Source organism: Carya illinoinensis, chromosome 7 (assembly GCF_018687715.1).
Source record: "Carya illinoinensis cultivar Pawnee chromosome 7, C.illinoinensisPawnee_v1, whole genome shotgun sequence".
Lineage (NCBI taxonomy): Eukaryota > Viridiplantae > Streptophyta > Magnoliopsida > Fagales > Juglandaceae > Carya > Carya illinoinensis.
Window position 1 is genome coordinate 36,346,970 of NC_056758.1, and position 22,066 is coordinate 36,369,035.

At 34.7% G+C, this 22,066-nt stretch overlaps 3 protein-coding genes across 4 annotated transcripts; all 3 read left to right on the forward strand.

Annotated features, from left to right (window-relative positions):
• The first annotated feature begins 200 nt into the window (after positions 1–200).
• On the forward strand, positions 201–6,812 carry LOC122317344 (CBL-interacting serine/threonine-protein kinase 8). Its single transcript, XM_043134370.1, has 14 exons — positions 201–744; positions 1,221–1,283; positions 1,385–1,456; positions 1,557–1,664; positions 1,747–1,821; positions 1,934–1,987; positions 2,099–2,224; positions 2,674–2,763; positions 3,859–3,981; positions 4,863–4,982; positions 5,701–5,817; positions 6,037–6,090; positions 6,195–6,269; positions 6,359–6,812. Exons 1-14 carry the CDS (start codon positions 586–588, stop codon positions 6,458–6,460), a joined length of 1,338 nt encoding a protein of 445 aa, XP_042990304.1. The 5' UTR covers positions 201–585; the 3' UTR covers positions 6,461–6,812.
• A 700-nt stretch (positions 6,813–7,512) lies between these two features.
• Positions 7,513–14,779, forward strand: LOC122317345 (serine hydroxymethyltransferase, mitochondrial-like). 2 transcript variants are annotated; one of them, XM_043134372.1, is made up of 16 exons: positions 7,513–7,757; positions 7,899–7,949; positions 8,115–8,201; positions 8,428–8,549; positions 9,408–9,484; positions 10,092–10,216; positions 10,403–10,495; positions 12,064–12,156; positions 12,263–12,460; positions 12,666–12,770; positions 12,895–12,960; positions 13,167–13,244; positions 13,613–13,724; positions 13,815–13,925; positions 14,048–14,201; positions 14,285–14,564. In XM_043134372.1, exons 1-15 carry the CDS (start codon positions 7,677–7,679, stop codon positions 14,194–14,196), a joined length of 1,548 nt encoding a protein of 515 aa, XP_042990306.1. In that variant the 5' UTR covers positions 7,513–7,676; the 3' UTR covers positions 14,197–14,201; positions 14,285–14,564. The 2 variants fall into 2 exon arrangements, with proteins under 2 accessions (XP_042990306.1, XP_042990305.1); XM_043134371.1 differs by lacking the exon at positions 14,285–14,564 and adding an exon at positions 14,591–14,779 and having other exon boundaries at positions 7,516–7,757.
• A 1,976-nt stretch (positions 14,780–16,755) lies between these two features.
• Positions 16,756–19,971, forward strand: LOC122317346 (pentatricopeptide repeat-containing protein At4g14850-like). The gene is made up of 2 exons (XM_043134373.1): positions 16,756–17,032; positions 17,504–19,971. The coding sequence occupies exons 1-2, from the start codon at positions 16,919–16,921 to the stop codon at positions 19,697–19,699; spliced, it is 2,310 nt and encodes a 769-aa protein (XP_042990307.1). The 5' UTR covers positions 16,756–16,918; the 3' UTR covers positions 19,700–19,971.
• Positions 19,972–22,066: the final 2,095 nt, after the last annotated feature.

The window sequence follows — 22,066 nt, forward strand, 5'->3', positions numbered from 1 at the left end:
CCACATGTATAACTTTAAGTATTATATATATAATTAATGAATAATAATATATATAATTATAAAACATATAAATGTCGTAAAATCATTATAAAAAAATATATATATTATTAAAAAATTATTATTGTTATTATTATTTTTATTTTTATTTTTTTAAATTACGCATCACTTACGTGAAGGCTCACCTATCATTTCTCGTATATTCATTCGAAAACTAAAAAAAATGGAGACAAGATCGAGAAATCCCCAACTAGACTCTAGGCTTGTCTTCCTTTTCTTGTTCCTCTCATTCTCCTTCCACCCACTTGGAATTCAATTTTCTACTACTTGCTTTTAGCTTTTGCTTTCGCTTTCTCGCCTAACAAGCGATCCCCATTTTTCCAGCTTCTGCTTTCGAGCTGTAGAATATCTTTAAAATTTTGTTTAGTACAAGCCAGAGTAGAAGAATTTGATCAAATTAGAATATTGCAAGGCGGAAAAGCTTCTTGTTAGTGGAGCGTTGTTTGTGGCGCTTTGCGGAAAGATCGTCGCTCTTCTGGTGCGAATGCTGAGATTGAGTTCGGAGAAAAAAGTTCAGTTGCAAGAAAGATGGTGGTGAGGAAAGTAGGGAAGTATGAGGTGGGGAGGACCATTGGCGAAGGAACTTTTGCCAAGGTTAAGTTCGCCCAGAACACGGAGACTGGTGAGAGCGTCGCCATGAAAGTTCTCGATCGCAACACCATTATCAAGCACAAGATGGTCGACCAGGTTGCTCTTCTTTACCGACCAAGTTAACTGAAATTCCCTGATACTTTGGTTTTCGAAAAAGAAAACGAGAATTGATAATAATCAGGGAATTGGACGGTGCAGATGATCTTCTTTGAAGTTTTTTCACCGAGATGTTATAATTTAGCAACACCTCAACAGTAGGAGCAGATCTTGTAGAGCCTTTCTATATTCAACAGTTATTCCCTTAGATTTTTTGCCTTTCCTGAGCAACGCTTTGATTTCATTGCTTTGCCGTGTATGCCGCTCGGTGTAGGCATACGTTTTTACTGTCGTATTCTCCTATCCCCATAAGAAACCTGGAGTCTTAGTTTTGACATGTTTTCTGTCCTTATGATGTAAACATCGGGTAATTGTGATCACAGCATAGCGTAATTCGATTTCTATCTACTGCCTATATGAACAACTTTTTGTTTTCCAAATTTTCTGCCTCATCGTAGTTTACTATTATCTTGCAGATTAAGAGGGAGATATCTATAATGAAGCTCGTCAGGCATCCTTATGTTGTTCGTCTTCATGAAGTATGCTATTTGTTTCTGAAGTTTCTTTTTTGGGCATTTATAGGCATTCTATTGCTTTAGGAGTTTATACATCCTCTTACGTGTAATGTTCTTTTCTCCAGGTTCTAGCAAGCCGTACTAAGATTTATATAATCTTGGAGTACATTACAGGTGGTGAATTGTTTGATAAAATAGTGAGTAGTCTAATCTAAGATCCAACCACAATAGATTGTTAATATCTTCTTGTCTTATTTCACTTCTGAATGAAGTGGTGATGTGGTAATGATTATGCAGGTTCGTCATGGACGTCTTAGTGAAGCCGAATCCCGTAGGTACTTTCAGCAGCTCCTTGATGGCGTTGATTTTTGCCACAGCAAGGGAGTCTACCATAGAGACTTGAAGGTTTTCCTTGGCTGGCATTTGGAAAGAAATTCTAGTTTTTTTTTTTAAACAATTCTTACAATTATTTCCTTCCATTTTACAGCCTGAAAATCTTTTACTAGATTCCCAAGAAAATATAAAGATATCAGATTTTGGTCTGAGTGCGTTGCCTGAACAAGTAAGATTTTTGTTGAAGTTATCACTGTCTCAGTAGGGGTGTGTGTGTGTTTAACAGTAGCATATCTGTGAGAAATCATATGAATTATTGTTACTTGGTAATTTGCACATAGGGAGTTAGCCTCCTTCGAACAACATGCGGGACTCCCAACTATTTAGCACCTGAGGTAATTTTTAGGGTGCTAGCTTCTAAATTCAATTGAACATTCTCTGAAGTAAAAGAATACAGTTTAAAATACATGCCTGTGTATTGAATAATTTCATCTTATGTTCTCTAGGTTCTCAGTCACAAGGGTTATGATGGTGCTGTGGCAGATGTTTGGTCCTGTGGGGTCATCCTTTATGTTCTGATGGCAGGATATCTTCCCTTTGATGAGCTTGGTCTCACCACGCTATATAGTAAGGCATGAGCAATTATCACGGGTACTCGTTTAGTAATTATCATGCAGATAAGCGCCTTGCATGTTGCAAATGAGCAAGCTTTTTTCCCCTTTCTTGATGGGTGTGAAACACTTCAAATAATATTTTGCTTTAGTGGCACAAACTTTGAACAATTTTATATGGTGACAGTAGCCCATTTACCATTGCTTAGTTTCTATGTGGAAATAGAGATCAAGCAGTCCTGTGTACTGCTATATTTGTTAGAAGGAAGGTGAAGATTTTATCTCTGTTCGATGTATTAGTTTCTCTGAAATTCTTTTATAGGTGCACTTCCTTGTGAATGCTGGTGTTGATCATCATTTAACTTTCGTTTGTCTGTCCATGCTGAAGATATCCCATTTCCTCTTATGTGCTTTTTGTCAGATATGTTAGACTTTCATATAGATATCTTTTTTTAAATTGTTTTCTGCAGATTGAGAAAGCAGAGTTTTCATGTCCATCTTGGTTTCCTGTTGGAGCAAAATCCTTGATTCATAGAATTTTAGACCCAAATCCTCAAACTGTAAGTATTGGTTCTTTGACAACATTTATTTGCAGCTGTACTGTATGTGCTTTTCCTGGCTGCATCTGACAGTTAGGATTTGTTACGAAGAAACAAACACGTGATAGTTGGTATATTATTTGGAATCAAGTTGACGAATAACATAAAAGGCATGCAATGGGTAGTATTGAGTTGTTCGGGCAATAGAAAGGCTACAAGAGTATGGTTCTTGTTATTATTTCTCCCCATATAGTGTTTTAAGAGCACCAATGCTTTTGTTAATTAGAAAATTGACTTGGTCTGCGCGGTCCAATGTTGACTGCAGCATTGCCTTTTCCTAGGAAGTAAAATTCAATGTAGCGAAGGAAGGGGTTGAATGTTTGATACTGTTCAATCAAGTTTGGAAAAAAATGCGCAAATAAATAAAGCGGTTCTATATTATTTTCCACTTATATTATTTTAATTCTTTTCCTAGCAAGTAAAATTCACTGTGTCGAGGAAAGGGGTGTAATGTTTGATAATGTTCAATCAAGTTTGGAAAAAAATGCATAAACAAATGAAGTGGCTGTTTCATTTAACAACGTGTCCACTTTTCTTCCTATGCTAAGAGTTTTATGTCTAATGGTTCATGCCAGAAAACAATTCATTGAAATACTTTCTTTCTTGTGAAAGTATAACGAGTAAGCTAGTATGTGCCTGGATCATAAATGTCAAGATTTTTACTTTTAATATCCAATTACTTAAAATTCCTGGTATGTATGACACCCTACGTGAACTTCAGTTTTAGATTAATTTCTGGGGTGCAAATTGAAACAGATCATGTTCAACCTGTTAATCTGTCTTACTAGAAATAAATGTTTTACAATTATAGATTGCTTGGGTATATATTCCTTCTAGAAGGATGTTTCTAGAAGACTTAGGTCAGGTGTCCCACGAGCTGTCATTCCCTTGTCCGTTTGCTTCACTATCGAGTTCCTTCTATCTGCCTACAAAAAAAAGTTCCTTCTGTCTGATCTTTGTAATTCTAGTGCAGGTGTCCCAGTGCAGCTGATGTCTTTGATCTCTAGTTACTTTGGTTCTGGTTGTTTCTGAGAAGTTCCTTTCTGTTCTGTGCAGCGTATTACTATTGAACAGATCAGGAATGATGAATGGTTTAAGAAGTGTTATGTTCCTGTCGGACTTCTCGAGTATGAAGATGTAAACCTTGATGATCTAAATGCCGTTTTTGATGATTGCGAGGTTGGTAAGGCTTTTAAAAGCTACGCATTCTTCCCCTATATGTCTACTTCTGTTGAGATTTTAACATGCATTTTATTTTACTGCTGCCATAAAGATCTATTTTGTTAATGTTGTAATTGGAAAAGTTTGTTGTCAGCAGTTGCCAAATTCTCCTACCATATGTATTGTTCCCAGGCTCGAACCACAAATGGTAGCAAATCATTCCTGATCTCTACCATTCACCCATTCAATCCAATGTCTATTGTAATTATATTTTTTTCTGGATGGCATCCTCCTGTCCTGCCTTTTGTTTTTCCCCTTATTTTTGGAGTTATATACACATACAAAAATCAGATTGCACCAGTTGTAGAAGTAGTTTTTCTCACACCATAATTTGCAATGATTTAAATATTTTTCCATTTTGAATATGAATGCTGTTATATCTATTGAGCTTAACAAATTAGTTGATTTTTTTAGGAGCTATCTTATCCATTAAGTGCTCAAAATTATTGGGGCTCAAAAATTAAGAAATGGCTCTTTAGATCCAACACTACCTGCCATCAATCTGTGTTCTTAGCGAGCATATGCCCCCTCTATGCACATAGTAAGTTGTGCATAGAGAGGGCATATGCAATTGGGAACCTTATTCAGTCAACCATATTATAGCTTAGATGACCAACTGTCAATATACAATTGTTTATGTTGTTACATTTTATCTTTTGTCTTCAGTTGTGAATGGATTACGCTTTTAATACATCTATAGATATCATTCCCATTGAAGATACTGATATACACGCATGAGTACATATGTTATCCAAATCAGGTGTCCATGCTCACCTGCATTAGTTTGGTATTCATCTGCTTTATTCTTTTAACACTATTGAAATCATGGTTTACTTTAGGAACAAAGGGACAATGAGCAATGCGGGAATGAGGACATGAGTCCTTTGATTCTTAATGCATTTGACTTGATAATTCTATCTCAAGGATTAAACCTTGCATCGCTGTTTGATCGTGACCAGGTATGGATTATTACTTCTTTACCATTGGGATTCATTTTTATCTAATTTCTACTCAAGCAATTCCACCTCTGGTGTGAAAAATAAAATGGGATATAGATTTTCGTTTACCTGTTGAGGGGTCATTTGAGGACGCACATGAGGGTGTCATGTATAGACACAAATATGGACATGAGCTGTTGGTCAGGCAACTGCTTGAAACCCAGACTATGAGACATGGATAGCTATGTTTAATCGGGAAATTAAATTAAACAGATGCTTTGATCATTGTAATAGTGCTTTATAGCATGTCAGAGACCCATATTACTGAGACATTTTTTTTTGATAGGTAAAAGTAAATTTTATTCATAAAAAGGCATAGCCTGAGTACACTTGATAATAATTATACTTGGTAGTAACTTTATTAACAAAGGCAAAACATTTTTAGGTGAGCAAAAGTGGAAACTACTATGAGTTCTAATATAGGTGTCAAACACAAACTCCGTACTATAATGTTGCCTATCATCCTTAGGGATACCTCCCGCGTCACAGACAGACAACGAATCCCATGCAAAATTGTAGCCGATTCTGTACTTCTTATCTTTCAATGCTTCAATTGTGCCTTTCATCGGTGATATAAAAAATCTCAATATCATACAATAAGCGTATGTTCTCATGGAATAGTTTGACAAACTTTTTCTACTTCCATCAAGATGTTTGAATTTCTTTCTCTCCCTGACAGGACTCTACAAAGCATCAGACACGCTTTCTTTCACAGAAGCCTGCAAAGGTCGTTTTATCGAGTATGGAAGTTGTTGCACAATCAATGGGGTTTAAGACTCACATACGCAACTTTAAGGTAGACCTCTCAGCATTTGCTATTATAAATAGTATTTTTATTTGAGTATTTTTCTATTTTGGTTAATATATATATATATTTTGACCTGATGTAGCTACTAATGATTTTGTCTTGTAGTCCTGTTTCTTCTGCTCTATAGATATATATAGTTCATTATGAAGGATGATATAATCCTGCCTATGGTACCTAAACTCATTCTAAAATTGCATCAAATTTCAGATGAGAGTGGAAGGTTTGTCAAAGCACCAAAGTCATTTCTCAGTTATTCTGGAAGTAAGCTTTTCATCCCGGACCTTCCATATTTTAACCTGCACCTTATTTTTTTCGTCTGCTCATTTCTGCTGTAGTATATTTAAACTTTTCTGTTTTGGCTGAAGATTTTTGAGGTTGCTCCGACATTTTTAATGGTTGATATTCAGAAAGCAGCTGGAGATGCTGTTGAATATCTCCAGGTAAGCAAAATCTAATTTACGCATCAGATTTTCACATAGACCAATCTTGATATTTTGGGTCGTGATAAGAAAGTTCTCTCTTGTTACAGTTCTACAAGAATTTTCGTAGCAAGCTTGAGGATATCATTTGGAAACCACCTATTGATTCAAGCAAATCAAGGATCACCAAGGCAAAGAGCAAGAAGCGTTGATGTTGTTCCTGTAAGTGTAACAAAGATGATGTTACGCGGTGTAATCTGGGGGTTGAGAAAGATGATGTTGTTCCTATAAGAACACATTAGGATTACAGCTTGCTTGGATACACCTCATTCCTCCATTCCCCCTCCCCTTTACTCGCTGCCACGAAAAAAAAAAAAACAGGGTAGATTGAAAAAGAGAGGAATTACAAAGAGGATTAAGTGTAGTAATTATCTCAGTCGATTTGTTGATGAAAATTAATGAGTGTAATGTTGTAGTTCTTTAATTGCCGAACATGGTGGTAAGTTCAGAACTTGTACGTTTAAGTTTTGATGCTCTTATGATAAAACGAGTACTGTTAAGTTTTGTGGGTGTCTGCTGTTACTGGTATACTCAGCGGAAAAAATGAATTCTTTTCTATTTGTTTCATATTTGTCCATTTTTTAAAAAGAAGTACGCGGGATTAACACGTTCGAGAATTGCAAATATTTTTCTCATCCTTTTTTATCCTAAAAAGATATGCCAAACTGTGTTGTATAAGTTCGTATTTATAATTTCTAAAATGAAAAATAACAAACCTATAATTACTCCATTAATTTTATTTAAAATAAAGAGTAGTTATGTAAAATTAAAATTATTTTTAATGGATGGTACAATTATTCATTTAAAATAAATTATAAAATAGTTATAAAAAAATGGTGAATGTATTGCTATTCAAATTCGATAAATAAAAATTTTCGATCAGTTAATAAAGAAAGTAGTAAAACCAAAGGTACAAATTAACTTTTTTTTTTTAAATTATATTTATAAATTAGTGTGGAAAATATATTATAATATAATTATGCACAAAAGAAATCAAGGGTTAAAAAGATCTGGAGGCTGGAGCCATCTAATTCTGGCTCGGCCCAAAAGGTTTTTTTGAAGGAGTGGCTCAGCCTAAAACTGAGAGACGGGCTTAGACTCAATTAACAACATATGGCGGCAACTCCAACGAATTCAATGCAGCAATGCCGCTCTGAGTCAACACCTAAAAAGAGAACGACATCGCAGCAGCCACCAGACTCCGAGTTGGTGATGTCATGATAACAAAGCCCGCTTTCCGATCTCGGGGCCCGCATAATTTATAAAATAAATTGAAAAATATGCACTCTTTCCTCACCACCAACCCACCCAACTCACTGGCCACTTCCAAACCGAATCGGAACACCAGACATCTCTTTCTCTTGGAGGATGGCAATGGCGGCGGCAATGGCTCTTCGCAGAGTCTCCTTCTCCATTAAACACCCTATTCGACCGTTCGTCAATCACATGGTGCTTTTCTCGATATTTTCCTTGTGCCCTGCGAGATCTTCTATCTCCTTTTTCTTTTGCCCCCCATTTTCTCAGCGTTCAGTTTTTTGCTACTGATTGATTTTTCGTTTTTCCCCTTTTTTCTGCTCCTTTCGATCGCAGTCCTCTTTGCCCAATGAGGCAGTACAGGAAAAGGAAAAGGGTCGTGCTACTGTAAGCCAATTCTTTCTCACTGCGCCTCGTATACTACTAAACGCATTTGCTCTCGTTTTGAGATCTCTGGTTTTGAAAAAGGGTTTATTTCCTGGGCTTTAGTGGGATCTGATTCGGGTTGTCTTGTATTGTAAGGAAATTCATGCTAAGAAATTTTGGTTGTAGTGGATCAAGCAATTGAATGATCCGTTGGAGGCCATCGATCCGGAAATTGCTGACATCATCGAGCTCGAGAAAGCTCGGCAATGGAAGGTGCCATACATAAATCGTTCCAAAATTGACTTTGTTTCTTCCAGTTCATTTTCATCTTATCATTTTACTAGACTTTAAATCTTTAGAATGGATGGAATAGAATCGTTGTTATGGACATTTCAATCCGAACTTATGAGTTTCTATAAAACTGAAAATGGAAGCTTTGGTTTCTGTTAATTTGGGTATCCGGGTGCGTCGTACGTATTAAATCATTTTTTATGTATAGGGGCTTGAACTCATACCTTCGGAGAATTTCACATCGTTGTCAGTGATGCAAGCTGTTGGATCTGTAATGACTAACAAATACAGCGAAGGGTATCCTGGAGCTAGATACTACGGAGGAAACGAGTATGTTTATATATGTAAATTAGCTTTTATTCCCGCTGTTTACGTGAACGTAAATAGAGAATATATGTGTTTCTGTGTTTAGTTGGTTATTGGTTTTTAGTGAATAAAACAAAACCCGTTCAATCTGATGCAATGAGTACATTTGTTTAAAAAGTAATGCTACAATCAGTTGTGAAGCAAATGTCGTGAAGTAATTTTGAAAAAGAGTGGGGTCCACTATTAAAAAATTAATTTTCTTCTCATGTGGATTCCGCATTTATTCACTTTTTTCCAAATGATTGCTCGGTGCTTGCACACTCACAACTGCAAGTATCATTTCTCTTATTTAAATTAATGAGATAGTTATGGAAATAGTCTTGTTTTGGAAATGAAGAGAAAAAATAAAATAACGGCTTCTTTATATAGTATGAAACTTATCTTTGTTTGACATTTATTGGCTGGCTTATCCTTTTTAAGTTTTGTTCATGTCCAAGGGGCAGATCGCAGACATTTGGAAAATGGTGCCACTTTGCCTAATGTGGTGCACATGGACCGAGAGGAATAGTCGCTGTTTCGAGGATAAGGAGCGATCTCCGGAAGGCCTTAGGGCTTTCTTTTACCACACTTTAGTTTTATGGGCATCCTCTATTGTACTGAATGGCACTTCTTTTTCTGAACTTTACGCTGCTCTTTGCAGCTCTTAGCCTGTAGCAAGGCTCTTTGTATACCCCCTGTGTACTTGGGCCTTGCCCTCTTCTTTTCTAATATATTTCTTCTTACTTATCAAAAAAAAAAAGTTTTGTTCATGTCCATTTTTTACTCCAGTTTATTTTTCTGGATCTAGACATTTATTTATTCTCTGAATATTTATCCATTCAGGTATATTGACATGGCTGAGTCCTTGTGTCAAAAGCGTGCACTAGAAGCTTTTCATCTGGATCCTGCAAAATGGGGAGGTATTGAACTAAACATTTTATTTGTACCCAATGCTAGGCAAACATTAATAATTTAATTTAATTTAATCACGCCATCTATTTTGTCTCAGTTCAATCTCCATGCTCTCTCAAGTGTTTGCCTAAATTTGCGTTTCACAGATTAGGACAAATCATTCCAGAGAGCTTTACTGACACAATGATCCGGTTTACTGACATAAGACAGCCCTTCAATTTGGAGTTTAGTTGTCTCCTATGCTCTGTATAGGTGGTCCAAAAGGCTCTAGATTTCTGGTTTTGTTGGTTTGAAAGCTTAGTTAAGCTAATATTTTGGTTTCCTTCTCGTGACTGAAGTTGTTTGACCAGTTTAAAATTATCCTAAACGCCTTTCAATGTTCCTAAACCTTTTAGTCTTTCCATGATTTTGTGTAGTAATATAAATCTTAGTATTTGTATGGCAGTTAATGAGCATATGTTTTGTCAGGAACTTGTTGTTGCTTTAATTGAATTGTGATTATTTATTTATTTGTTTTATCATTCATCTTTTCATTTTTGCCATATAAAGAGAACTGTATGATGAATACTTGCTCTAGAACCTAGCCTAAAGTACTGTATGCTTTATTTCCTGCAGTCAATGTGCAATCACTATCCGGATCCCCTTCTAACTTTCAAGTTTATACTGCATTGTTGAAACCTCATGAGAGAATCATGGCTCTTGATCTACCTCATGGTGGGCATCTTTCCCATGGATATCAGGTGCCTGTACCTTCTGTTGAAATTTGCCTAATGAATTAGGTTGTAATTCTTCACTCTTGGTGATTGAGGAATGTGTACCTGTTTCTAGTTTCAGTTACAACGGATGCATACCTTGTTAACGAGGTTTAATTTTAAAGGCAATGATACTTATGATACAAAAGTCCTCATTAGTTGTCTATTGTGCAGACTGACACAAAGAAGATATCTGCTGTGTCTATATTCTTTGAGACAATGCCGTACAGATTGAATGAGAGCACTGGTTATATTGACTATGACCAGGTACCTTATCATATATATATATATATATATATATTCATAAGAATAGAAATTGTCATACTAATCATTACAAAAATGTACACTCTGGAATGCTTGTATCATGCTTATCCATATTATTTTTCCAGAAATGATCGTACTGGTAATAATTTTTTTTTTTGGTCAGTTATAGCATGTATCTGTAAGATGAGTGTTGCTTAGCTTCATGCTCAGAAATAGAATATATGGAGAGGGTTATCTGTTGTACATCTTGTGGATAATATTGGCAAATGCCCTATATAATGGGAATTGTAACTTAATTACGTAATTTTGTTCGTTGCATCCTTATAGTGTGGCTTGTTTGAAAATAGATCTCATCCCAAAATTCTCATTTCATCCCATCTCATTCCCAAACATAATTCAAATACAAAATTTTCAAACTAATCATTACAATTTTCCCAAACTTTCAAACAAAAAATAAAAAACAATTCAACTTTTTCGAATCCTCAAACAAAAATAATGTTCTAAAACTATATTCTAACAATATTTTAACTTTATAACATTTTTTATTTAACTTTTTCTCTCTCATTTTCCCAAAACCCAAAAAATACTCAACTCAAACTATCTTACTACTATTCATAAAATTTGCATCTTATCTCACTCCCCAAACCAGCCCTTAAAGTTGACTTGGGATAGTTGTTGCAAGAGAAATTCTAAATGGAAGCTTTACAACACACACCTCCACCTAACTAACATATGATTTGTCATTGAGTTTTGCTACACATAAGCCCACACACCACACATCGTGCATTTTTTATATTTTTAAAAATTTTTTGAGTTTATTCTTCTTAAACTAATTAAATTCTTCTACTCATTATCTATATACCAAACATTTGGTAAAAGAAAAAAATAAATAAAAAAAGTGTGGTGCATGGTGTGTGGGCTTATGTTTAGAATTTTTCTTTGTGATTTTTGTCTTTCTATCTTAATGCTTAAATATGTGTGTTAGTGTTTGTTTAAATAGAAGGGCAAAAATGACAAATACATATTGGTTAGGTGGAGCTTTGTGGTGTAAGGCTTCCTTGTAGAATAAATACTTACAAAAAATGTTGCTTTTTGGCAATACCCTCGGTTCTATGAAGTTCCACATATTATCAATTTCAGCACGTATAAAAAAGTTAATCTTCTTTCAAAATCAGAATGTAAACCTTTTGCGTTTCCCGAAGCTAAAGAATTTCATGTGTGATTTAGCACTCACTGAAACTTTTTTAGTTTTTAAGAGCTTAAGTGCCAAAATGTTATGGCTTTCCAATGATCTCTGTGGTGAAGCATTCATCATTGCATCGTCTATTTCTCTATATGAGGGGAATGTATCTGATTTATCAGCATCAAGCAAATGTACAGTTTAAATAAGTACTGAAAACTTGTATCCCCATTATTGCTCATGAGGTAGGTTTCATCTTCTGAATTTTTCAAAGGGCTAATTTTGGTTTATATATTTTCTTTTCTTTTAGATTGCTCTTGGAAACTTCTTTTCCATCTTTTTAATCTTTTGTTAATGAAGGGTTGAGTTATGTGAATGAAAATATCTGCAGTTGGAGAAAAGTGCAGCACTTTTTAGACCAAAACTAATAGTTGCTGGTGCGAGTGCTTATGCACGCCTTTACGATTATGGACGCATCCGCAAGGTAAATGTTTTGTTTGACCTTCGCAATTGCAATGATAATGATCATGGATTAGTGGTCTAAATGCACTCAATCTTAGATCATATTTTTTCCCTGCTGGTTTTGACAGGTATGCGATAAGCAGAAGGCAGTTCTGCTAGCTGATATTGCACATATCAGTGGATTGGTTGCAGCCGGTGTCATTCCATCTCCTTTTGACTACGCAGATGTTGTGACAACAACAACACACAAGTCCCTTCGTGGCCCACGTGGGGCTATGATATTCTTTAGGAAGGGGGTGAAAGAGATTAACAAACAAGGGCAAGAAGTAAGTACCATTTTTTTTTTTAATTTATTGTGAGAAGAAAAGAAATGGGGAAATGAAAAAGTCTCTTGTATTCCGGTTACAATTGATTCATGCATTTACTGCTTTGGTTTTGCTACTTGTGTGAGGTCTCTTTTAGTGGCTTGTCGTTTCTTTTGGTACCCAAGGCTAGAATGAACTATTCAAATGTTTAGTTTAATCTCAACAGGTATTGTATGATTATGAAGACAAAATCAATCAAGCTGTCTTTCCTGGACTTCAAGGTGGTCCACACAATCATACCATAGCTGGTTTAGCAGTTGCATTGAAGCAGGTTGTTTCTATTTGAGTTTATCCAAAATGTGATTGTTTTTAATTGAATACTAGTTAGTGATTTTTATTTTATGAATTGTAGCCAAAGCTCATGTATTTATCCTTGGACTGTTTTCTCATTATAGGCCACAACTGCAGAGTTCAAGGCTTATCAAGAGCAAGTTCTTAGTAATTGCTCACAATTTTCACAGGTATAAAGAATGGGTACTTATTATAACATCTAGCAAGTTATTTACAGTTCTTTGTTCTTCTTTTGGGCAGGATGGACTCTTAGGATTGTACACACTCACCCCCTCTTGTGGTTTCCATCATGAAGTAGCATAGTTGTATTTTATTGTGTCGTCTGTCTCATTATTTTACTCTAACAGCCTACTACTATACTTTCTCTGAGATGCAGAGTTTGTTAGAGAAGGGCTATGAACTTGTCTCTGGTGGAACTGACAACCATTTAGTGTTGGTGAATTTGAGAAACAAGGTAGAGGAAGTTTTCCTTCCTTTAGTCACTGTTTTATCCAATTATTTATTTCCCTTGCAGGAATTTAATGGGAATATGGCCAGGTGTGTTTGCATGTTGGATAAATGCTTTAAGAACAACTTTCCCATAATTTATTGAAGAGAACTTTTTATGGAACAACAGACAATCGGGTATTGAAAGGAAAAAAATGACCAAAGAAGTATATAGTTGGATATAATGAAATAATCCGATTACTTTAGAAATTCATTCAGGAAAATCATTAACTTCAATGTGTGGTGGATGGATGATATTTGTGTTAGCTGGGCTACAAACAGCTATATACGAAAGGAAGCCGCTAACTTTTTCTTTCTTGAAATTCGATTTGATAGGGCATTGATGGGTCAAGAGTAGAAAAGGTATTGGAATCAGTTCATATTGCAGCCAATAAAAATACTGTTCCTGGGGACGTTTCTGCCATGGTTCCTGGCGGCATTCGCATGGGTACAGCCTCCCTCCTTTGATCATCTTATACCAGCCTGATTATTGGATACGTACTTTATATTGATGCAGACCTATTCACTGATGCATCAGGAACCCCAGCTCTCACATCTAGAGGGTTTATTGAGGAGGACTTTGCAAAAGTAGCTGACTTCTTTCATGCAGCCGTGAAGTTGGCCTTGAAAATCAAGGCTGATTCCAAAGGTTTACTTTTTGAATTATCTGTAGTTATCCATTGTTATTTTTGTAATGTTATGTTGTCGAGTGAGAAATTTTTGCTGCCAACACTTGTATGCTCATGTGTGTATCTGATACCATTATTCCAGGAACAAGGTTGAAGGATTTTGTGACGACCATGCAATCAGATGTGCACATTCAATCTGAGATTGCAAAGCTCCGGCTTGAGGTTGAGGAGTATGCTAAGAAATTTCCAACTGTTGGTTTTGAGAAAGAAACAATGAGATACAAGGACTGAAAAAGGTAGTTTCTTGTGCAAGGTCTGTCATATTTTGCTTGCTCTTTGAGCCAAGTGCTGATGTTGTCATTTCTTTATTGGACGAAAGCCATGGAAAACTTCAATGTTGGAGCATAGTTTTAGATGTGGAGCTGTATTTTGTATATGCATGGTTGTCCTTGGTGTCTGGAAGTGCTTGAAGAAACAGCTAAAACTGGAACTTGCGAAATTAGGATGGTTGTAGAAATGGCATGACAGACATGAATTTGAGTTCTGCTTACAAGGAGTACAATGTTAGTTCTCGAGTAGAAACATTAGTGGCAAAAGTTGAAACACCGGGGAATATACTTTTCATTAATGTTGTAAGCATAAGGTTACAATCTTGATCATTCACGCTTTCAATTTATTTCTGCAGATGAACTCGGTGCTAGACAGGCCATCAGTGTCTACATCAAAATATCCTCAATATTTAGTGAAGAGAGAAAAGCATTGGAGCGTGTTGAGCTTTCATCTATATATAATTTAGAAAATGAACTTTCATGCAAATGTAGATTAAAATTCTATCAACTGGTGCTTTGCAAATAATAAACATTGATTCTTGAAATTATGTTTACATGGAATTATCAGTATTGCGAATTCGCACATTCTACTTTTAAGCCGAAAGAAAGTAATTGATGCAGAAGTATTTTACAAAATTGTTAGCAACTCTTCAATAAAATATTATTTTTTAAATTAAAAAATCCATCAAATCAAATAAATTTAAAAAATATTCATATTTTATTTAAAAATTGTGTAAAAGTTATAAAATAGTTTATCATCTCTAAACTCTCGCCTATGTTTCAACTCCAACGGGTTGGTCTATATCTTTTTCTTGTGGGTCGGAATTAGGGGTGAAAATTGGTCTCGGTGTGGTTTTGGTCCAAAACTAAAATTGTATTGATAAGTAAATTATGTGTTTATCTCGATCGAAACTGGCTGGTGAAGGGGAAGAAAAATGTCAATGTCGGTCTAGGTTTTCTTCCAATCCATTCGTCTGCATCAAAGATGTTGAGAGAGAGAGAGAGAGAGAGAGATTCACTCGAACGCAAACAAAGTTACAAACAAATTCAAACGCTCGAATGTAATCATCACAAATTCACGAAGTTACAAATACAAACACAGTCACAAAGAGGAACGCATAGATGAACAAATAGAGATTCGCAAACTCAAATGTAATCCTCACAAACTCATGATCGCAGACTTGCAACCATAGAGAGAGAGAGAGAGAGAGAGAGAGAGAGAGAGAGAGGAGTGAGAAAGTGAGAGAGAAATGAGATCGGGAGGGAGAAGAAGAGGGAGGGGAGCGGTTTATTCGAATCCTGATTCTAAAATTGTTTCATCTTTAATTTTTTTTATTTAATAAAATGGCGTTGTTTTACTTAAAATATATATTATATCAGTCGGTTCGGGTTCAAATTAGGACTAAACCGGCTTACGTCGATTTCTTCAAATTTCTACTACCTCTCGATTGGTTCTCCATCAATTCCAGCCAATTATCTTGATTTCTGTACACCCCTAATCAAAATAGAGCCTCGGTCGGTATGCATCAAGAAAGTCTAGCCCATGCTCCAATTCGAACGGAATGACATTTTAAACCATAGTATTTATAGATGGGGAATAGAAATAAAAAAAAATAAAAAATAAATAAATAAAAAGAGTACGAGAATTACAAAAGCATGTCTTATATATTTCTTTTTTCTAAGCGGCATGTCTTATATAACCTCTTCATTTCACCGTCTAACAAATCTTTCTTCTTCTTCTTTCTTCTTCTTTTTTGTTTGTCGGTGTTAAAAAAAAAAAGAAAAAAAGAAAAAAGGAATATATAGGGCGAAAAGAAAGGAGAAAAAATACATTCTTCACCCCTCAACTAATAAACATTATATACTACACAACCCAAAATTACTAGCGCTAACACATTCATCTTCGATATATTAAAATAGATAAATAACTCAATTCTTGGCTACCTGATTTTAAAAAGGTGTAAAAGTGCTGTTTGAACAGTCAAATGAAATGAAATAATTTTAAATAAAATAAAATGCTGGGAGCCCGTTGGGAGCAACTACTGGTTTTTTTTATTATTATTTAATGATTAAATAAGTATTTTTTAATAATATTGTGATTTTAAAAAAATATATTTAAAAGTGTTAAAAAATACATGTAAAAAGAAAAACACAAAATTAACTAGCGGGAGCTACCAGCAGTGATTGAAGAGCATCAATCTTAAATAAAAATTAAAAGTTAAATAAAATATTATTAAAATATTATTTTTTAATATTATTATTATTTTAAAATTTAAAAAAAATTAAATTATTTATTATAATTCGTATAAAAATTTAAAAAAATTATAATAATAATATTAATAAGATGAGATGAGTCAATATTTTACTGTACAAAGGCCGTATACAACTTTCTGATTGTTTCAGATACTAATTAAAAGCTTCTTAAATGTATTTTCCATTGCTAAGAAAGTAGTATAATAAAAGGCAGCATATTTAAACACCAAGAGCGTTTAATATTATTATTATTAATTTTTTTAGGGGAGGTACCATTTCCACTTTTCCAGGATTCCAGCAAGCGGGTGGTGGCTAGGTGCCAGCCAAGTTAAAAAGGCGATCCTTCTCTTCCCTCCACAATTTTATCTGGACAGATGGATAGGAGAGGATAAGTAGACTCCCCTGTAGTAATCTCCTTTGTGTTCTGCTACATGCTATCCCAGAAATCCTTCATGGCTTCTTTGCCTTCAATTGCTGTAACTTGCACTCCCAAGCTCGACCCAGACTTCAGGAAGCATCCCGCCAGTTATTCTGTCCCCGAAAAGGTACTTCTACTTCTTCATTGAATACGTCATGAAATTCTGAATTGATCCAACTAACTTTTGGAAGTGACAAACAAAAGAATATATGGATTTTTCGCTTTGGGGATCCTTATCTATGTTGGCTATAAATGATTTGTTATCAGAATCCTCGTAAGACTTTTTTTTTTTTTCGAAGTATTACGTTTATATACAGACTTATCGGTGTTTTTAATTCCAATTTTTTTTAGTGTTTGATAATATATACAAAATATTAAAGCTATTAAATGATTATCAGTTTAGGAGTCAGAAAGCAAGTACTTGCTTTTACTAGCTGAATTACTTGATAAACGTTGACTGCTGCATGATGCCAAAATATAGGCTTGCTGTATATTAGCTGAAAACTTGAGTTTCAACATTTGCATTCGCTTATATCATCCTAGTATAATACGTATTATCAATCATGAGAGTGATCCTAAAGCTGCATATTGTATTCAGAGTCCAAGCATCTCATATCAAAAAAATCAGTCGCACACCCATTTGGATGGGAATTCAGAACTTAGGTCTCTGGACTTCCGAGAAGCGCTTTTATTGATAAAAGAGGGGACGGAGATTGAATCGTCTTATTACATTCCCCTCTTGCAAGAATGCATTGAAAAAAATTCGGTATCAAAAGCACAAATTGTTCATGATCACATCATGAAGACAGGTACGCATGAAGATTTGTTCATCATGACCTTCCTGATTAATGTTTATGCAAAATGCGGAACCATGGACTATGCTCGTAAGGTCTTTGACAATTTGCCTAGAAGAAATGTCGTTTCATGGACAACCCTGATGACGGGATATGTTCACAATTCACAGCCAGAGCTTGCCATCCAGGTTTTCCAAGAAATGTTGGAGGCTGGGGCTTATCCTACAAATTATACTCTCGGAACTGCTTTAAATGCTTGTTCTTCCTTGCACTCAGTTAGGTTGGGGAAGCAATTTCATGCTTATATTATCAAGTACCAGATTGACTTTGACACAAGTGTCGGCAATGCCCTGTGTAGCTTTTACTCCAAATTTTGCAATTTGGGATCTGCTATTAAAGCCTTTCAGAGGATTAGTGAAAAGAATGTGATCTCATGGACTGCAGTTATATCTGCCTGTGGTGATAATGGTGAAGCTGCGAGGGGTTTAAAGTTTTTCACGGAAATGCTAAGTAAGGATGTCAAACCCAATGAGTTTACCTTGACTAGCATCTTGAGCTTGTGTTGTACAACGCTGTGTTTGGGTCTAGGAGCTCAAATTCACTCATTAAGCAGTAAACTTGGCTATGAATCATATCTACCCATTAAAAATTCTATCATGTATTTGTACCTTAAATGTGGATGGGTTAGAGAGGCTCAGAAGTTGTTTGATGGAATGGAAACTGTTAGTTTGGTTACATGGAATGCAATGATTGCAGGCCATGCCCAGGTGATGGATTTTGTAGAGGATGATATTTCAGCATATGAAAGTGGATGTGAGGCACTTAACATTTTCCTTAAATTGAACCAGTCGAGATTGAAACCTGATCTATTCACCTTCTCGAGTATCTTAACTGTATGTAGCAGAATGGTGGCCCTAGAACAGGGGGAACAAATCCATGCTCAGACCATTAAAACTGGGTTTTTGACAGATGTGGTAGTAGGCACTGCACTAATAAATATGTATAGTAAATGTGGAAGCATCGAAAAAGCGAGCAAAGCGTTTGTGGAGATGGATACAAGGACTATGATATCATGGACTTCTATGATTACAGGTTTTTCTCAGCAAGGCTGGTCTCAGCAAGCACTTCAGCTCTTCGAGGATATGAGATTAGCTGGAGTTAGGCCAAACCAGATTACTTTTGTGGGTGTCTTATCAGCCTGTAGCCAGGCTGGAATGGTCAATGAAGCACTCAGTTACTTCGAGATGATGCAAAAGGAATATAAGATTAAGCCTGTAATGGACCATTTTGCTTGCCTGATTGATATGTTTGTGAGGTTGGGTCGGTTAAAAGAAGCTTTCGATTTTATCGGAAAAATGGATTTTGAGCCCACCGAGTTTATTTGGTCGCTCTTAATTGCCGGGTGTCGAAGTCATGGGAACTTAGAATTGGGGTTTTATGCTGCTGAACAACTGCTCAAGCTCAAACCAAAAGATGCTGAAACTTATGTCTTGTTGTTAAATATGTATATCTCTGCAGGCAGATGGAAGGATACTTCTAGGGTGAGAAAAATGATGAAAGAGGAGAAACTTGGGAAATTGCAGGATTGGAGCTGGATTAACATCAAGGAGAAGGTATATTCATTTAAACCGAATGACAAGTCACATTTTCACAGTGCAGATCTTTACACATCACTGGAGAATTTGCTTCAACAAGCAAGTAGTCTTGGATACGAGTCCCTAGAAACTATGGAGCTAACTGATGAGGATGAGGAGGAAAATACATCCTCTTCTACAGCTTATCACAGTGAAAAGTTGGCCGTTGCATTTGGGCTGTTGAACACGCCAAATGCTACGCCAATACGGGTAATCAAGAGTGTCTTTATGTGCAGGGACTGCCATAATTTTACTAAGTACATTTCATTACTGACTGATAGGGAAATCATCATTCGAGATAGCAAGCGGCTTCACAAATTTGTTAACGGACGTTGTTCATGTGGAGACTTCAGTGGTCTTCCTTGATATCTTTCGGTGTCTGGATGGGTGGGTGGGATACATTCCAAAAAAATCCTATCTCATCCTCTCGTTTATAGTGAGGCTGAGGGAGGTCGATAGATAGGAGAGTATTAACCCTGTTGTATAGTCCTTTTCGTGTTGATTCTTTTTAAAAAGATATGAACTCACATGGGTCTCAAAGCATGCTTTATTATGCTTAACTAATAACCTTAATTAAGGTATGTTTGTGTCCAAAATCTCTAATTAGTATATATAGGAATGTCATTACTTTGCAGCCATCGAGGCCGTCCATGACAGTGGTTGTAATTTTATTTCGAGTTTTTTTTTTTTAATTTCTGTTTTCTCTATTCTTTTCCACTTTATGTGGAGTTTGATGGGGGCGTTCCATTCCCCAAAAAGGGTGAATTGGGATCAACATTTACAGAGGAAGAACTCAAGAAACAAGCAACCTTCGTACTTTTATATTGAGTTCCAAGTCGTGTGCGAGAGCTTGTGGGAGACAGGAAGAAATCAAGAAAGTATCAGTAATCAGCAAACCTTTTTATTAAAAGCAATCTTCCAAATTTATTTTACATAAGCGGATATTAATTTACTTATCGATAGAAATACATATAGAGGTAAAGCATGAATCATATCATTATTGAAGATGCAGTCCATAGCTTTTAGTTTTTATCTCCCATAGCTTTTAGTTTTTATCTCTTAAATAAGAACATTTAAAACATTATAAAACTCCAATAAATAAATAAAATAAAATAAAGTTAGGAGATTTCAATAAAATTGAGGAATCGTCATCATAAATTATTTACTTCCTAGATATCAGATCATCAAATCATTATTGACAAAGAGGAAAAGATGTTTAAAAAAAATCCTTGATGAATAAATTTTTTTTATCCAAACTATCACGGAAAGACTATGAAGGCGGAAATTGGAAACCGATTCGTTTCTTTTCGATGAGACAGATTGTCGTGGCGGGCTACTGGGATGGATGGCCGGCTTCCTAGTTCCTAGCGTCTGTTCGTGGAATTTGCGGTGCATATAATATAATAAAAAGAAATTCTATTTATAATACTAAGTGAAGATTGTATGTGTAGATGTTTTATTATTTGAAAAAAAATATCATTTTAAAAAGGATTTTTTAGTAATTTTAAAAAATTTTAAAGATAAAATTATCTATACTTGCATTACAGTTTCCAAATAGGAACTATACGTAACATTATTCATATATAAAAGTAAAGTAATGTTATTAGTCTTAAAGTGTATAAGTCTCTTACATTTTATTTAAAAAAATAGTGAGATTTATTATAAAAATAATTTTTTATGTGGTTCTCATATATATATAAATATATATATTTTAATTCTGTTGTATACAGTTATTTTTATATATTTTTTACACATCCTATTGACGTGATTGATTAAAATAGTTATTTTATATTAAAAAAATGACACAATTCATCACATTAGTAAAATGCATAAAAAATATGAAAAAATAGCTACATATAGAATTTTTATTTCCGTAAGAATCCACACTACTACTCACTTTATAACTATATACAACCTTTTTTTATAAAATAATTGAGTTGTTTTATGCCAACTCATCTCGTCTAGATTCTGGAATCTTTTATGTCAAATGAATTGAGCACTAAATTGATAGATTAGGGGATGTTTGGAAATGGTGTTCGCCTCGTCTCATTTTATCTCATCTCAGCATATTTTATTTTCTCTCTAAACATTATTTAAATGTAAATTTTTTAAACTAATTATTACAACTTTCTTAAATAAATAAAAAATTCAAACCTTTTCAAATTTTAAAATAAAAATTATATTAAAAAATTATATTTTAATAATAATTTAACTTTATAATATTTTTATTCAATTATTTTTCTCTCCTTTTGCAAAACTTCGTAAAATAATTTAAATTATCTCACTACTATTTACAGATCATCTTACTGTTATTCACAAAATTTTCATCTCATTTTATTTTTTAAGCATCTTAGGCTGTGTTTGGTAAGTAAAGTAGTCTCATATTATTTCACTATTATTTATTAACAATTTATTACTATTTATAAATTATTTATTTTTTATTATTTATAAATCCATTGATATAACTCAAAGTCGAAACTTAACGTTTATGCAAAAGTAGACTGTTCAAACTTGTGTTCGGCCCACACAATCTCAGGTTCAAGTAGATGGAGCTGGCCTTGGCCTTTGTCTTGGCATCACGTCGTCTGAAGGCACTCAAAGTAAATCCATTAGTGAACGCAATCTTATAAGTTCTAAATACATATATTTCATATAAATTTTTTATTAAAAAAATTATTATAAAAAAAATAGTGAAAAACTTACACCTTAGATTTTTATAAAATTTTATACAAA

Bases quoted from the DNA above. Each gene is read 5' to 3' on its own strand.
- LOC122317344 (XM_043134370.1), top strand. From the start codon at position 586: ATGGTGGTGAGGAAAGTAGGGAAGTATGAGGTGGGGAGGACCATTGGC. The intron at 745-1,220 runs GTTGCTCTTCTT...ATTATCTTGCAG, and splicing joins AGCACAAGATGGTCGACCAG to ATTAAGAGGGAGATATCTAT. The intron at 4,983-5,700 runs GTATGGATTATT...TCTCCCTGACAG, and splicing joins CGCTGTTTGATCGTGACCAG to GACTCTACAAAGCATCAGAC.
- LOC122317346 (XM_043134373.1), top strand. From the start codon at position 16,919: ATGCTATCCCAGAAATCCTTCATGGCTTCTTTGCCTTCAATTGCTGTA. The intron at 17,033-17,503 runs GTACTTCTACTT...TATTGTATTCAG, and splicing joins GTTATTCTGTCCCCGAAAAG to AGTCCAAGCATCTCATATCA.
- LOC122317345 (XM_043134372.1), top strand. From the start codon at position 7,677: ATGGCAATGGCGGCGGCAATGGCTCTTCGCAGAGTCTCCTTCTCCATT. The intron at 10,496-12,063 runs GTACCTTATCAT...AAATATCTGCAG, and splicing joins GTTATATTGACTATGACCAG to TTGGAGAAAAGTGCAGCACT. The intron at 12,961-13,166 runs GTATAAAGAATG...TCTGAGATGCAG, and splicing joins ATTGCTCACAATTTTCACAG to AGTTTGTTAGAGAAGGGCTA.